This window comes from Lolium rigidum, unplaced genomic scaffold (assembly GCF_022539505.1).
Source record: "Lolium rigidum isolate FL_2022 unplaced genomic scaffold, APGP_CSIRO_Lrig_0.1 contig_35592_1, whole genome shotgun sequence".
Classification (NCBI taxonomy): Eukaryota; Viridiplantae; Streptophyta; class Magnoliopsida; order Poales; family Poaceae; genus Lolium; species Lolium rigidum.
The window spans coordinates 39854-55607 of NW_025900325.1; the positions used below are offsets into that span (position 1 = coordinate 39854).

General features: G+C 47.2%; 1 protein-coding gene across 1 annotated transcript; it reads left to right on the forward strand.

The window, feature by feature from the left end:
- Positions 1-2212: 2212 nt before the first annotated feature.
- LOC124681199 (MFS18 protein-like) lies at positions 2213-2569 on the forward strand. Its single transcript, XM_047216142.1, has one exon. The coding sequence runs from the start codon at positions 2213-2215 to the stop codon at positions 2567-2569; it is 357 nt and encodes a 118-aa protein (XP_047072098.1).
- The last annotated feature ends 13185 nt before the right edge of the window (positions 2570-15754 follow it).

A 15754-nucleotide genomic window follows, 5' to 3' on the forward strand; every position in this document is an offset into this window, starting at 1 on the left:
GTATAAAAATAATCCTTCATAATTAGAAAGATGGTGATTTTGTCTTGTGGTAAACATCACGCCCCCTTCCTAGTGACTTCAGCTGGCTGTGGGAGTCTTGCTGCCAGCAAAAACATAGCCTCTTTTTTTTTGGCTAGTCCTTCAAGACAGCTAAATAAGAGAGACTTGCTGCAAACAAAAGAACAGTTTTTCATTGAGGATTATAATTGTGTTCTTTGCAGTGAGCATACACCTGAGAATAGAAGACATCTGGTCTTGTAGTGCCCCTTTGCCCAAGCTTCCTGGAAGTACCTCTGTCCATCTCTTCTTATGCAAGACACTGACGCCCATCTTGACTATATTTCTTAGATTGAAGTACTTACTAGTAATTCCTTTTTTATGGAAGTTATCATCCTTGGATCATGGGAAATTTGAATGACCATAAATGCGTGTATATTCAAACATATTAAGCATGATCTGTACCGTTGACGATCAATTTTCAAGACTGAGTCATATGGCTGAAGTTCAGAGCAATTAGAAAGAAACACTCCTTGTTCTCCATTTAGGTAGATAGCTTCATTTGATTTTTTATCTTTCTTTTCTTTTCACCTTTGTACAATTCTCTTGTACACTTGTACTTTTATACCCAAAATCAATATAAGATTCACAACAGAGACCTTTTGTTTATGTCAAATTGTTTTGTATTGTGGATACATAATGATAATTTTTTTCTAGACACTTGGTCAAATGAGATGAAATTTGGCTATTCAAAAAAAATAAGACACCTTATCAGAAGGAACAAAGTTTGTACATAATATCACATCATCATATTGATATGAAAATAATACTAAAAAATGGATATTATAGACTTTATCAAAATCTAAATCACAATAGTGTTAATCTAGCTAGTTGCGGAAGTGCGGGTCACTCTACTAGTTTTATACGTATAAGAAGATACTTGATATATAGAAGGTTACAAGCTAAAAAAAAAAGGAAGTTCTATATCTGATTTGCATGGAAAATAGTACCTGATGTTTTTCCTTGATATTCTCAAAAGCTTCAAAAACTAAGATGTGTTCTTGTTTGAAGGCAAACATGATCCCAGCAAGCAACACTCACCGGGAGCTCCAAAATAAATGATACGGAGTACAAAGTTTCTTTCTCTTGACAATTCAGGGTTGAGCTCAACCTAACAAAATTTTATTTTCACAAGATTTTGACAAAGATTAGAATACATGCAGATGCACGCATGGAAGCTTAAATATGTCTGAATCTACCTATTGATTCCAACATTTGTTTTTCAAACTACTACTAAGTGTTGTTGGTTGTTGACGAGCAAGCGGGTTTATCATACTGGAAGGAGAAACAATGGGAGTACGATTATTATATGGTGTGGAGAAGGCAGCCAACTGTCGTAGTCGTCCGAGGTCTGAGGATCCGACCAAAAGAAATGCATCTACTCTCAAAGAAAAGAAATGCACCTACTACTACTTAATTCGAATAAATGAAACTGCCAAAGCTAGCTACTGATTCGATTAACACACTGTTATCCGGACGGAGACGGTTCAAGCGCCGTCTTATGCTGTGTCAAGTCATAATCGTTTTGATCCCGAAGATGCTTCATTCGGTCCACAAAACATCTCATTCCCCCCGTTTCAATACTCGGATCCCCTCCTTAATTAAACTAGCCAGCAATTACTCCAAATGTTAACCTTTCTTTAGCTTAAGTTAGAAAGGGAGCAACACTTTGCCCTCATTTTCTTTCCAGTGTCTCGATCTCGTGCTCGTCACACTAACAAATATCTCAGTAATGGCATGGGCTACGTAGGACATACCCAAGACAACAGCAAGCTCAAATTCATGGATTTTGAACGTCCTTGATCCAAGCTAGCTATAGCTCCCAACCACAACCAGATCTGCATTTTTTCCCCATCTCTTCCTCCTCCCATTGATGCACCACTGGTCTGTAAGAGCAAAGATATTAATGGAGATCACAGGATGGCAGTAAACAGCAGCAGGTACCCTCTCCTTTAATCGTCTCCTTTACGCTCCTCACCTACCGTCGCTCAGGCTGATGAGCTGCCACCTCTTCAATGTCACTGCCTCCCCCGCTATAAAACCTCCCGCCACCTTTCTTCCTCCTCCCATCTCCCACACAGCAGCAGTAAGCAAGCAGCCACTTCACACAGTACCCAGGAGCAAGAGTAGTAGTTCAGGAGCGAGCTAGCTAGCGATGGAGATGTCTACCAAGGTGGTGGCGGTGCTCGTCCTCGCCGTGCTGGCGGCGGCCTCGACCGAGGCGAGGAACATCAAGACGACGGAGGCGGCCAGCAAGGACGCGGTCCTGCAGCCGACGACCTTCCCGCCCTTCGACCGCTTCGGCAGCGCGTCCCCGGCGTTCGGCGGCATGCCCGGGTTCAGCCTCCCCGGCAGCAGCGGCGCCACCCCGGGCCTCGGCGGCATCGGCAGCATGCCCTTCCTCGGCGGCTCTTCCCCAGGACTCGGCGGCTCACCGGGCCTCGGCGGCTTTGGCCGCATGCCGGGCTCCCCCGCCGCCGCCTCCGTCGACGAGCACGCCCAGAAGCCCTGAAGATATCTGCCCACCCGGCGGTAGATCTGCTAGTGTCTGGCACGGTGCACGGTGGTAATGCTAGCTATACGTAGTGCGCCGTGCACGCATGCATGGTTGGTTGGTTCTGTGGGCGCTATACGCCGCGTACGTACGTTCGTCTGTGTGTGCGGCTTAGGTCGCGCTGGCTCCCTGTTGGAGGACTCGATTTGTTTGTTATGTTTTGTTGTCTCATTTGGTTAGGTCTATCTTTCGGTCCTATGTGTTAGTTCTTTGGATGTACTCCTGTAGTAGTGCTGTTCTTGAGGCATGAATAATGCTAGATGTATGTGTCGCTTGTGTTATGGTAATGTTTAATTGAATGGACTGTTGTTGTAGTATACCTTCGATGGCTTATCTTCTTTAACTATTGTACGTGTTCAGTGTCTCAAGTAAATATCTATTGCTACCCTCACAATTTGGGATCTATTGGCTGAATGGAGACTTGATGATCAATTCCTCTCAAGTTTCTTCCCCACATATTTGAGCTACGATGACCTTGAACAAAAGTAAAACCGAGACAGATAATACGAGAAGACAGAGGATGTAGTATAACGCATCAACGATCCCCAAAAGTAAAACGAAGGAGGAGCCAACTCACCGTTCCCAAATCAGAATCAAAACGAAGAAAAGAAAAATAGCGCTAGCTAGCTTTGAAGTTACCACATGCCATTGCACACGCAAGTACTGTTGGCGCAGTGATTGACTACTATAGGTAGGTGCAGTACACTGTTCTCTCGTTTGCGTATGCGCCCTGGTTGTAGGTCTAGGTATAGTGCCTTAATCAGGTCTACCATATTATCAGGTTTCATTGCATATCAATCCAAATTATTTTTCGAAACACAATGAAACCTAATGATACACCGCAGCACGAATTGCAAAGCAGGGAACTAAATGAAATCAACGGATGAAACGTGCATGGGAGGTCAGTAGAAACACATTTCTGTTCTTGGAGTTTGTTGCATTATCGTAGATCTTGGTTGATCGGGTGGAGAGAAGCCGTGTCATACTCATTTCCTAATTTCGGGACTTTATAGTGGTTGGTCGATGCGAACATGTGAATCCATGGTTTTTTTGTAGTGTGATGTGAGACGATCGTTCTTTTAATGAGCGGGTTGTGTTTGCTCCACGATTATAGTTCCCATCGCGGTTCTCTTTGTCATTGTCGTGCTTAGTTTATCCTTGGCGGTTCTAATGCTTTTGCCTGTCACACATTTTTTCGATAAAGGGAATATATTAATATCAAGAAGATACCAATTACACCCAGCCTCTGCAACAACGCACCACCCTAATGGCACTATGGATGCACACAGCCAAAAAAGGAAAAAAAATTAAGAAACAAAAGTCCCGCTACAGTATCTCGGGCCTAACAACAGCAGTAAATTCACCGCCAAGACAACACCTGAATTACAGACTCTCCAAAAAACGACGCCTCCAAGAAGGGAACAGTACTCAAACACCATCATCGCCCGATCAAAGATCTTAGGTTTTCACCCTGAAGATAATCCCCGCTCTCAAAACAATGCCTCCACCAAGGCCATTGCCAGTCACAACCAGTTAAGGCCAGACCTTGGGTTTTTACCCTGAAAGGTAGGACTCTGCGCTTTACCTGTGTTGTCGCCCCCACTTTCATACCGCTGCTGTGAAGCCCGGAACACCAAGCCAGTCTCTCAACAGCGCGGAGACTTGAACCTCCCTTAGCTAGTCCTCCCCTCCGACCTTCATGAAATTCTCTTCTTCCGACTTTCATCATGGATCCATAGTCACTTGATGTCAACACAGAAAAAGAGCTTCGCACCGCTCCCTCCAGAACCAATCGGTCGGAATAAAAGCATGGGTGCGCACGACCAAATACCTCCGATCCAGCAAACTCCAGGCAAAGCACTGTTACATTCGCCGGCGGAGCCTTCCGGAACTCAACCCTCCGGCCAGATCACGAGTCCAGTCCTCCGGTAGGTCCTCCTCTTCACGCAAGAGAGGCCCTAGGACCGCCGCCTTTATACAGGTCGGACCCCCACGTCGGCGACCATCCCGGGCTGGCCAATCCAGCCCTCCACCGGCGACACCATCGCCGGCTTCCATGCTCCTCCATCTCGCCGCCGGATCGTGGTGATAGATCAAAAGATCCACCACCACCAACCGCAGGCCGACCCTCTCCGGCGCAGAAGAGAGCCACCTCCTCCGTCGAACCCAAGGCTGCTGCCCCGGGCGCCCTCGTGACGCGGAAGAAGCCCGAGATCGCCTCCACGACCGACTAGAGGCGGGGGGAGGGCATGGCGCAGACCGAGGGCCTGGCCGCTGCCTACCACCAGCCCCTGCCGGTGTGCTGCGGATGGAAGCCTACGGGAGGGGAGGGGGGACCGCAACGCAAGAGCCGCCGCCGCCCCATCACCATCCGCGCCGGCCGCCGCCGCGAGCGTCGAGGAAGGGAGAGCCCGTCCGCCGTCCCCCACGCCGGCGAGGAAAGGCCCCCGCCGCCGCCACGTCCCGTGGGTCTTTGCCCCGGCGGCGCTACCGGCGGCGGCGGCGGCGGTTATGGTTGGGGAGGGGTCGGGAGAGGAGGGATTGGGGAGAGGAGGGTGCCTGTCGCACATGGTTCATCTTTCTCGATCGTGTATGATTTAATGTACATCACATGAGGTTTGGTTTTGTAGAAGGCGTGCAATAGGAAATAGCTTAGTTTTCCCTTACTTGCTTGTCAGGGGTTTAGTTGTGGTTGACATGCACGGTGACCTACGATGCGATGTGAGTGGCGACGGTTTCAGAGAGGCTGCAGCGGGTGTCTGTGCATGGTTACCGCACGGTCCATGACCATTGCGTGTTTTCTTTGCAGCTTTATGGCGCGCTGCAGGGAGAGTGCCGCGTGAGATGCTCTAGCTTATGTGTGCCAGTGCACCACGCGCACTGCCGGCTACATGGACGATTTCATCATCAGCATGTAGGTCGGTGTTTTATCCAGACATGATAGGGAAACTCAGTCATGCTTTTCTACGTGCAGTTTTGCTTATCTGTACATTTCATGCATCCTATATATAGACAAGTTTCTGCATTGATTCAGTAGTTTTGTACACAATCACAGGGTTACAGGAATAAGTTGTTGTCCACATGATGGTTTCTAGCTGGTATACACTTGCACGTGTTGCAAACCCGATAGGGAGGGGAATTGAGTGGACTTCTACACCTACATGATGGATTTAGTGTCTCTATCGTGCCCGTTACATGGTGGAAACTACAGTTAGTTATGTGAAATGCACAACACGATTTCTATCCTGGATCTGAACACGTCGAGACAAACGGTGTCCTAGCGGATTCGGCTATGCAAGTTGTGCTACAGAGAAAGAAAAACAGATGCATCGAGTCTAGCACAATACTCCTAATGAGAACGGCCTCCTATCTGTGCCCGATGGGATTCACATCATAGAAAACAAAAACTTACTACGAAATGCAAACAAAACCAAGATCCAATCAGGAAAGAGCCAAGATCCAAGAGCCAATCTACGAAGATGCAATCAACGAGAAATAGATTCAGATCTACATACCCTTGTAGATCGCTAAGTGGAAGCGTTAATAACGTGGTTGATGTAGATTTCCTCCTCGCAATCCAATCCGATCAATGCAGCAACGGACAGCGCCTCCGAGTTATGCACGTGTAACACAACACCGTCTCCTCCTTGTTGATCCATCTAGTATGGTGGAGATGTCTATGGGATCTACAACCAGCGGAGACAATGGTGGTGTGTCTATGGTGGAGGATCCCGCGGACACCTGTGCGCGGGAGATTGATACGTTGCAAACGTATCTATAATTTTTTATGCTCCATGCTTGTTTTACACCAATTCATATATGTTTTGCTCACACTTCGTTGCACCTTCATACATTTTCCGGCACTAACCTATTAACAAGATGCCGCAGTGTCAGTTCCCTATTTTATGCTATTTTTGTATTTCAGAAAAGTTGTACAGGAAATATTCTCGGAATTGAACGAAACAAAAGCCGAAGTCCATATTTTTCCGTAACGAATACAGAGTCCAGAGGGGGGGGGGGGGCGAAGAGGAGGCGCAGGGCGGCTAGACCATGCCTTGGCGCGGCCAGGCCTAGGCCCGCGCCAAGGGGTGGTGTGGGCCACCCTGGCCTCCACCGACCTTGCCCTTCTGCCTATTTATTCACGATCTCAGGAAAAATCTAAATACCCGAGCCTCCATCCACGAAAAGTTCTGTCGCAGCCGCCATCGTAGACCCTAGCTCGGGAGGGGTCTGAAGCTCTTCTCGGCAACCTGCCGGAGAGGGAGATCATCACCGGAGGTCTCTACATTGCCAAGCCCGCCTTCGAAGTGATGCATGAGTAGTTCATACCTGGACTATGCGTCCATATCAGTAGTTAGATGGTTGTCTTCTCCAATTTGTGCCTCATGTTTAGATCTTGTGAGCTGCCTAATATGATCAAGATCATCTTTATGTAATGCTACATGTTGTGTTTGCTGGGATCCGATGAATATTGAATACTATGTTGAGATCAATTATTTATACTTGTCATATGTTATTTGTGATCTTGCATGCTCTTTGTTGCTAGTAGTTGCTCTGGCCAAGTAAATGCTTGTGACTCCAAGAGGGAGTGTTTATGTTCGATAGTAGGTTCATGCCTCTAGTTTTCTGGAAGAGTGACAATAACTTCTAAGATTGTAGATGTGTTGTTGCTACTAGGGAGAAAACAATAATATTTTATCCAAGGGTAATTATATTGTTTACTTTACACACATTGCTTAATGTGATAATCCCTTGCTTGCAACTTAATACTGGAAGGGGTTCGAACGATAATCGGAAGGTGGATTATTAGTCATAGACGCAGTTAGATTACGGTCTATGTATTATGTTGTAATGCCCAAACGAATCTCATAGTAATCATCTTGTCATGTATATATGGTCGGTATTCTATCAATTGCCCAGCTGTAATTTGTTCACCCGACATGTTATTTATCTTTATGGAGAGACACCTCTAGTGAACTGTGGATCCCGGTCCTTTCCTTTACACTGATAAATTCATCCACTGCAATCCTGTTCTGTTTACTTTCTGCAAGCATTGTTCTCTTTAATTCCAGTGCAAACATCTCTTTCCATTCGGTACGTTTAATCCTTTGTGTTCAGGAAAACCGGTGAGATTGACAACCTCACTGTAAGTTGGGGCGAAGTACTTTGATTGTGTTGTGTGCAGGTTCCACGTTGTTGCTGACGCCGGTAGTGCGTCCTGCCACAAGTCAGCTAGAAACACCTTAAGAAGTCACGTCTTTCTCCTACTGGTCGATTAAACATTGGTTTCTTACTGAGGGAAAACTTGATGTTGTGCTCATCATACCTTCCTCTTGGGGTTCTGAAAGTGCATGGAGCCCCCATGTGTGGTTTTTGAAATTACAGACAATCCCTATGGACTAATGTTTGCATTGATTTATAATTGTAGGAGTTGTCCATAGACAATGCTTGGACCATTGGCTTCAAGGTTACAAATAAGAAGAAATAAAGTGCAAGTTGAAGATGAGTCAGCTCGAAGAGATCATATGCTTGAAGCTTGCCATTTATGTGATGTTCATGGATATGTGAATATGCACCAAAGAAGAGCTCCCGTAGTGGAGTGTGGGGGAGAAATCCACAAGACTTCATCAAGCAAGCACAATCAAGAAAGGCGTTCCATCTTATTGCGGTCAAGATCGTCATCATCAATCTCAAGTGGAGTGCGCAAGGTTAAGCTTTGGTCTTGATAGGTTTTTTTTACCGGTCTCATGTTTTAGTTAGGAGACCGGGTTATAGGTTAGTTGCCGCACTATCAAGGGTCTCTCGATTGAGTAACTCGGTCGTATCATTTGAAGAGAGGTCAAACCTTTGCATCCTTGCATCATATTTCTTGGTTGTTATTTGGATCTTATCCATATGGTGTTTTAGAGCTTGTGCTTATTCTCATGACAAGCTCTAGTTCATCGAAAACGGATTCCACATGAAATACTTGTTGCGTTTTCGATATTGGAGTTTTTCCCGCTTCTTTGTATTGAGAGGTTTCACCTCTAAATTCATGGAAAAATCTATCCCACATGTTATTGATATTTTATCTCTTTGTGGGATAGCTCTTGTCATCCTATTTCTAACTAAATTGGTTTCACCTAAATCCGAGTTTTCTAACTTAAGTTGTTGCAATTTCCTTATTGGAGGTGTTACCGGTTTAGCTCTTATAGATAGGTTAAACATTTCCCCAGTTTATATTATTATCTATGGTTGTACTATGATGTTTCTCTGCATGATCTTGTAGATCTCTTTCTTTTTATTCTAACGAGCCCAAGTTCATCAAAATCGGAGTTCGTATGTGAAAATGGTGACGTTTTTGGTGTGCGGTGCGCTGCCGGCCGGACTGGTCCGGCCACGGGCCAGACTCAGTCAGGCCGGATTACTGCGAGCACGAAAATTGTGCCCGGAATGGTCCGGACTTGGTCGGACGAGTCCATCCGGCCAGATTGGTCCGGCCAAGCCCGGAAGGTCCGGCTGGGGGGTGTTTTTGGGTGCATTTTCAACGGTTAGATTCCATTTTGGAGGCCATATATAACCCCCTTCTTCCCGATTGAGTTGGTTGCTTCTCCTACTCTCTCTCTCTACTCCATTGTTGACCTTGAGAAGCTTCCTCTCACTCTAATCCCTTCATGATTCTAGCTCATATTTGAGGAAAAGATAGAGGAGATCTACATCTACATCTTAACCAAACAAATTCCTCTCCTTGTGTGGGAAATCCACTAGATCTAGATCTTGGAGAAATTTGGTGTTCCTCCTCCTATTTGTTTATCCTCTCTTATTTCCTCAATATCTTTTGTAGCTTTGTTGTAATTTGAGAGAGAAGGACTTGAGCATGTTTGTGGTGTTCTTGCCATTGCAGTTGGTGCATCGGTTTGACTTCTCCGCGGTGATACGTGGAGGTGAAAGTTCGTGAGACATACACTTCGGGAGCTTGTTCCCGGAGCTTGTTCCTCTTGGGTCTTTGGACCCTAGATGGATTAGTGGTCTTTGTGGTGTTCTTGGGGGCTCCACTTAAGTTGTGGAGATTACCTCAAGTTTTGTGCTTTGTGGCTTAGTGGTGTTCTTGGGGTCTCCAATTAAGTTGTGGACATTCCTCAAGGGCAAGGCCTTTGTGGCAATTTATTGGGAGCCTCCAATTAAGTTGTGGAGATAGTCCCAAGCTTTGTGCGGGTTCGGTGGCCACCCTAAGGTTTCATAGTGGATCGAGGACATCCCTTTTGGTGGGAATTCTCTAGGAGAATACGGTGGCCTTCGTGCATTTGGAGCGACTTGTCCTCCACACCGCTCCAACGGAGAGTAGCACTCGCAAAAGTGTGAACTTCGGGATACATCGTTGTCTCCGCGTCAATTCGGTTATTCCTATACCCGAGCTCTTTACTTATGCACTTTACATTGTGATAGCCTTCGTGCTTGAAGTTATATATATTGCTATCACATAGTTACTTGTATTGCTTAGCATAAGTTCTTGGTGCACATAGGTAAACCCTAGGTATATAGGTTTTGTGCTTGACAAATTAAACACAAGTTTTATTCCGAATTTGTTAAGCCATATTCGTAAAAGTTTTAAACCGCCTATTCACCCCCCTCTAGGCAGCATCTGTGTCCTTTCAATTGGTATCAGAGCTAGGTCTCTCATTTTAGGCTTCACCGCCTTGAGAGTAAGGATGTCGGCTAGAGATTTAGTGCATGATCACACTTTTATATTTGATGGCACAAATTATGATGTTTGGAAAATTTGCATGCTTAGTCATTTTCGGGCCATTGACCCTCATATGGAGCGAATTGTAGATATAGGTTTTTTCCCCCGATGGATTCCCAAAATCTATCTTTAGAGGATGAGAAAAATTTATATCTCAATGCTCAAGCTTCTAATGTGCTTGTTCATGCTTTGAGCAATGTAGATATTCTTGCAATCTTGCCTTTCCAAAGAGTTCATGATTTATGGCTAAAGCTTCAAGAAAAATATGATGTGTCCAATATTATTGAGGATGATTGTATTCCCTCCACTTCCGACCGTGATGAACTTTCATCCACTTTGTGTTGCAAGACACAAGGAAAAGCCAAGGTGAGTGGTGATGAATAATGCAATGTTGATAGTGTGATTACTCTTGATGATCCTTCATCTCTATCTCATTGAAATGCCTCATCTTTGGATTTAAACACGTATAACACTATAAATGATTCACATGCTTGTGTTGATAGTCCTTGCATACCATGTGTTAAATGCTCATCTAAATGCCATGGTGATATGCTTGCTAATTCTTGTCGCCATGATATAAATGCTTCTATTTCCTCTAGTTGTTGTGTGTCTAACAATGTAGAGGAAACTGAAGAATCCATTGGCAATGACAAGACCTTGAATGGAGCTTCAAGAATCTCTTCTTCTCCATCATCTCAAGTTTCTCATATATGCCTTATGGCTAAGGCTTCTACGGTATTCATACCTCAGAAGCTAATCATTCTCATAATGATGAAGATGAAGTACATGAAGAAGAAGAGAAATTGATTGCCTCTTTACATGACAAGGGTGAGGTTGTTCATCGTGCTCTTCGCAAAAATAAAATTGCTTGCTCTAAATTTGTTCAAATCTTAGTTTGTGCTATTGAGAGCCAAAAACTTATTCAGATGCATGAGAACACCATATTAAAAATGGGTGCTCTTGAACGCGAGTATGCCGATGAAATAGGTTCTCTAAAGGATAAACTTGAAGAAGAACAAACCACCAAAGAATCTCTTGAGGAGACCTTGATGTGGGCATTACCCTTCGGGTAACCTATATTAGGCTACCTCCACCGGCCCAACCATGGGTCCATGAAAATTGCTGAATATCGGAAGAAGGCCTACACGTCGACATCAAAGGAAAAGACTCGCACGAAGGAAAATACTTGAAGGACAAGGAAAGACGACGACGAAACAAGGAAACCTTAGAGTATGACTCTATGTATCCTAGTCAAATCCGGGCAGATCTTTCGGGACCTGGCCTAGTATATAAAGGCCAGGAGAGGATCTGCCGGAACACAACCCACACGCACGGAACCATCGCATCGCTTAGAGTTTAGAACCCTAGCCTCTCGGTGAACCCACCGTACTTCTTCGGCTACCCCATTGTAACCCGATATACTTTTCGATAATCAAGATCAGACAAGCAGGAAGTAAGGGTTTTACCTCACCGAGGGCCCCGAACCTGAGTAAATCTCTCTCCTCGTTTGTTCGATCACCGATGTCTCGTGCTAGCCTGCAGGATTCCATCAACCCTAAGCCCCTCATGGTGGGCATTTCCGAGGAGCACCCCCGACAATTGGCGGCGTCTGTGGGAAACCTATTGGCACAAGGCACTTCATCGGCAGCTCCGATCTCGCCGACTTCTTTCGGATTGGCATCATCGAAATCATCGTCGGCTCCTTCATCACCAAGCTGGGGGAACTCGATTCGTTTCGGGTCCTTTGAGTTTACTCCACACACCGATTCATCGCGTTCGAACTTCTCGGGTTTATGCAACGGATTGGAGATGGCGTTCAGAAGCGTGCACTACTGTGTCAACGCCGAGGGAATCCTTCGACTGCCCGATCCAGCCACCCCAAGGACTTCAAGGATCACGGCTTCATCAACTACCGCACCTGCTACGCCATCACCAATTACGTCTCCAGTATCTTCGCCATCGGCATCGCCGATCTGTTCCATGATAGCCATGTCAGTTGGGTCTGATGATTCAGGATCGTCGGATCCAACCTCTTACTACTGCGACAACTGCGACACCTGGCACGGGCTGGGATCAGAAGATACACCTTTTATCTGCAGCGCCGGGTACTCTTCGGACAGAGAAAGTATCGACAGCATCCCCAGAGCAGCCACCTGGGAGGCGGCTCGACACCAAATCTACGCTATCCTCAACCCCATCACAGGAGAGGAAATCTCGGAAGGCGAGCGCACCCTGCAAACAACCGCAACAGACGTCGCAATGCCGAAACTAGTGCCAGCAACGACGACAGCGCCTACACCATCACCGATGAGGAGTGGGGGATTGCTCGCGATGCCATAGCCAATCGTACTCCAATTCCAATTGGAGCCTCGGCAGGAACTCTCAATGCGTACCATGCGATTCTTGAGAAAAACCGTGATCGGTTGTCTAAAGAGCATAACGAACTCGATCGACGCCGATAGGCAGCCGATCAATCAAGCGAACGGCGAAGGGGGCAACTCTCACATGGAAGCGCGTCTTGAAGCAATCAAGGCAGGTTTCGGCCGCTAATTCCTCGTATTTCGAAAGACGACGCAAGGGAAAAAAATTCGAATTTTTCCAGTTCTTTCATGACCATGGATATTGCGCCATGATCAGACGAAAGACCGCTAAAGGAGCAACTGGAAACCTCGTAGCTTATTTTATTAATCACTCGCCATCACCCAATGATCCTATGGCGCAAGCTCACCGAGGTGCTTTGGAGAGTCTTGCAATACTTGGAGATAAACTTGTGCCTAGGAAGGAGAAGAACACGCATCAGGGCAGTGGGTCTAAGCACCCGAAAGACGCCCGCAATGAAATCACACAGAGTAAGATCGACAAATCTCGTCGTCGGCGTGCCGCAAGAGAAGGCTACGACAGTGAGGACTCTGAAGAAACCCAGGAGTACGATGGTGAGCTACGAGGTGCAGAATGCTTAAGCAGGAGGATTCGGGAGTCGATGCCGCCAAAGAAATTCAAGCCTACGCCCACCGACGCAGCCAAGTATGATGGTCAACAAGAACCAAGATCTTGGATAAATGACTACTTGCAAACAGTGATCCTGCACAAGGGAAATCAAGTGGCGGCTATGCAGTGCTTGCAACTTTACCTGAAAGACTCGGCACAAGCTAGGTTATGAGGGCTGCCGAAGGGATCCATCAGATCCTGGGACGATTTTGCCGATGCCTTTGTCATGAATTTTCAGGCCACATCCAAAAGACCCGTCGAAATCGAAGAACTACGACAGTGTCGCCAGAAACCGACGGAATCAGTTCGCACGTACATTGAACGTTTTATCAAACTCTTGAATGCCGCTGAAGACGTTTATGTCGATAGAGCCATCGACGCCTTCAGCGACGGCATCCGACGAGAATCCTATATCGAAGAACTTGGACGGAAGAAGTCGAAAACAATTTCAAAACTCATGGAGATCACCAACAGTTGGGCTGATGGAGAAGACCACTTAAGAAAACAACGACCACAAAGTGACGATGAAGACGACAACCATAAACATGACTCAGGATATCAGCGTGACCGTAGGAAAAAGAGGAGAGACCACGGGTATGAAGATGCCAACGATAACGACCCCGGATAATACCCCTACTAGATATTGCTTGTTATGTTTCTTTTATGCATCATCATATCATCATGCATCATGTCATCCATGTTTTCACTAAATAAAATTATTTGATAAATCCTAGCTATTTTGTTTTCCTCTCATATGTTTTATATAATAAACCCTTCTCTTTTCTTTCCTTTAACAAAACCAGCTAATCCTCTCGGCCTTTTCTCCCCTCCCTGGACCTCTCTCTTCCTTCCCTGGTCTGGCATGTTTTCCTTCTTTTAGCCCAGCTCTAGCCCACCTCCTTGCTTTCTCTCCACTGAACCAGCAGCCCAGCACCGGCCAAGTTCTCTTACCGTTTGGGCCTCCTCCTCCCTTCCATCTTTTTCCTCCTCCCGTAGACAGCCATGGTGGACAGCGACATCCACCGACCCCTTCCCCGCGGTGGCTCCCCTCTCCCCTCTGCTTTGCCTCTGGCCTGGACCACTCCCTCTTTTTCTTCCCCTCGTCCAAGCCATCCTCACCTGCTCCCTCTCTTTCCCTTTCTTCTCTTCCACTCCAAGTAACCAGGGGAAAAACCCCATGGCCACCGTGCCTTCCTCGCCGCCGCGCCGTCGTCTCCGGCAACCCCGCCTCCAACCGACACCACCAAGAGGAGCGACGTATCTTCCTTGTCCTCTTCGCCAAGTGAATTTCCCCAGGAGGCCTTCTACCACCGCTAGTTCGCCGTTTCCCGCGCGCTGGTCGCCGTTGTTTTTCGTCGTTTCCTACGCCGATGGTCCTCCTCCGCCCTCTTTGGCTGCACCTTCAGCCTCATGGTGAGGTTCCGCACATCCTGGAGTCCATCCCCGTCCCCCTCCTCTTCTCAATCACCCTGCCATCGTTGACCGACCCTCCTACTTGCAAATGGTCGCCGTCGGTGATGCTCCGACGCCTCCCCTGCTTCCCCGCCTCCTTCGCCGAGTCGCCCCGACTCCCTGGACCGCCATACACCGACGCCCAGCGTCCTCTCCTTCCCCCGTCGCCGTCGACCATACCTCTACCGCGGCGCCGCGCCACCACCTGAAGGCCTTCTTCAGTTTCGTCAGGAATCAACACCAACAACTGTAGCAGATGGTCCGCCACGCTGGCGTCCGATGTGGCGCTGGGCCCACCCGTCAACCTCACGGGCTAGGCAACCCCGCGGTGACAAAGATCTCAAGATCTAGATCTGTTTCCATTTTGCAAAGAGAACCCTGCAGCTTTTCCCTACCTAACCCGCAACCCCTATCCTTGATACATTTCCACAAAACCCCCTGATACGTCTCCGACGTATCGATAATTTCTTATGTTCCATGCCACATTATTCATGATATCTACATGTTTTATACACATTATATGTCGTATTTATGCATTTTCTGGCACTAACCTATTAACAAGATGCCGAAGAGCGAGTTGCTGTTTTCTACTGTTTTTGGTTTCAGAAATCCTACAAAGGAAATATTCTCGGAATTGGACGAAATCAACGCCCAGGGTCCTATTTTGCCACGAAGCTTCCAGAAGACCGAAGGGGAAAGGAAGTGGGGCCACGAGGCGCCGACACAACAGGGCGGCGCGGCCTGGCCCTTGGCCGCGCGGCCCTGGCGTGTGGGGCCCTCGTGTGGCCCCCCGCGTTGCCCTTTCACCTACTTAAAGCCTTCGTCGCGAAACCCCCAGTACCGAGAGCCACGATACGGAAAACATTACTGAGACGCCGCCGCCGCCAATCCCATCTCGGGGGATTCGGAGATCGCCTCCGGCACCCTGCCGGAGAGGGGAATCATCTCCCGGAGGACTCTTCATCGCCATGATCGCCTCC

Excerpts from the sequence above, each read along its gene's own strand:
- LOC124681199 (XM_047216142.1), top strand. The coding sequence starts at position 2,213 with ATGGAGATGTCTACCAAGGTGGTGGCGGTGCTCGTCCTCGCCGTGCTG.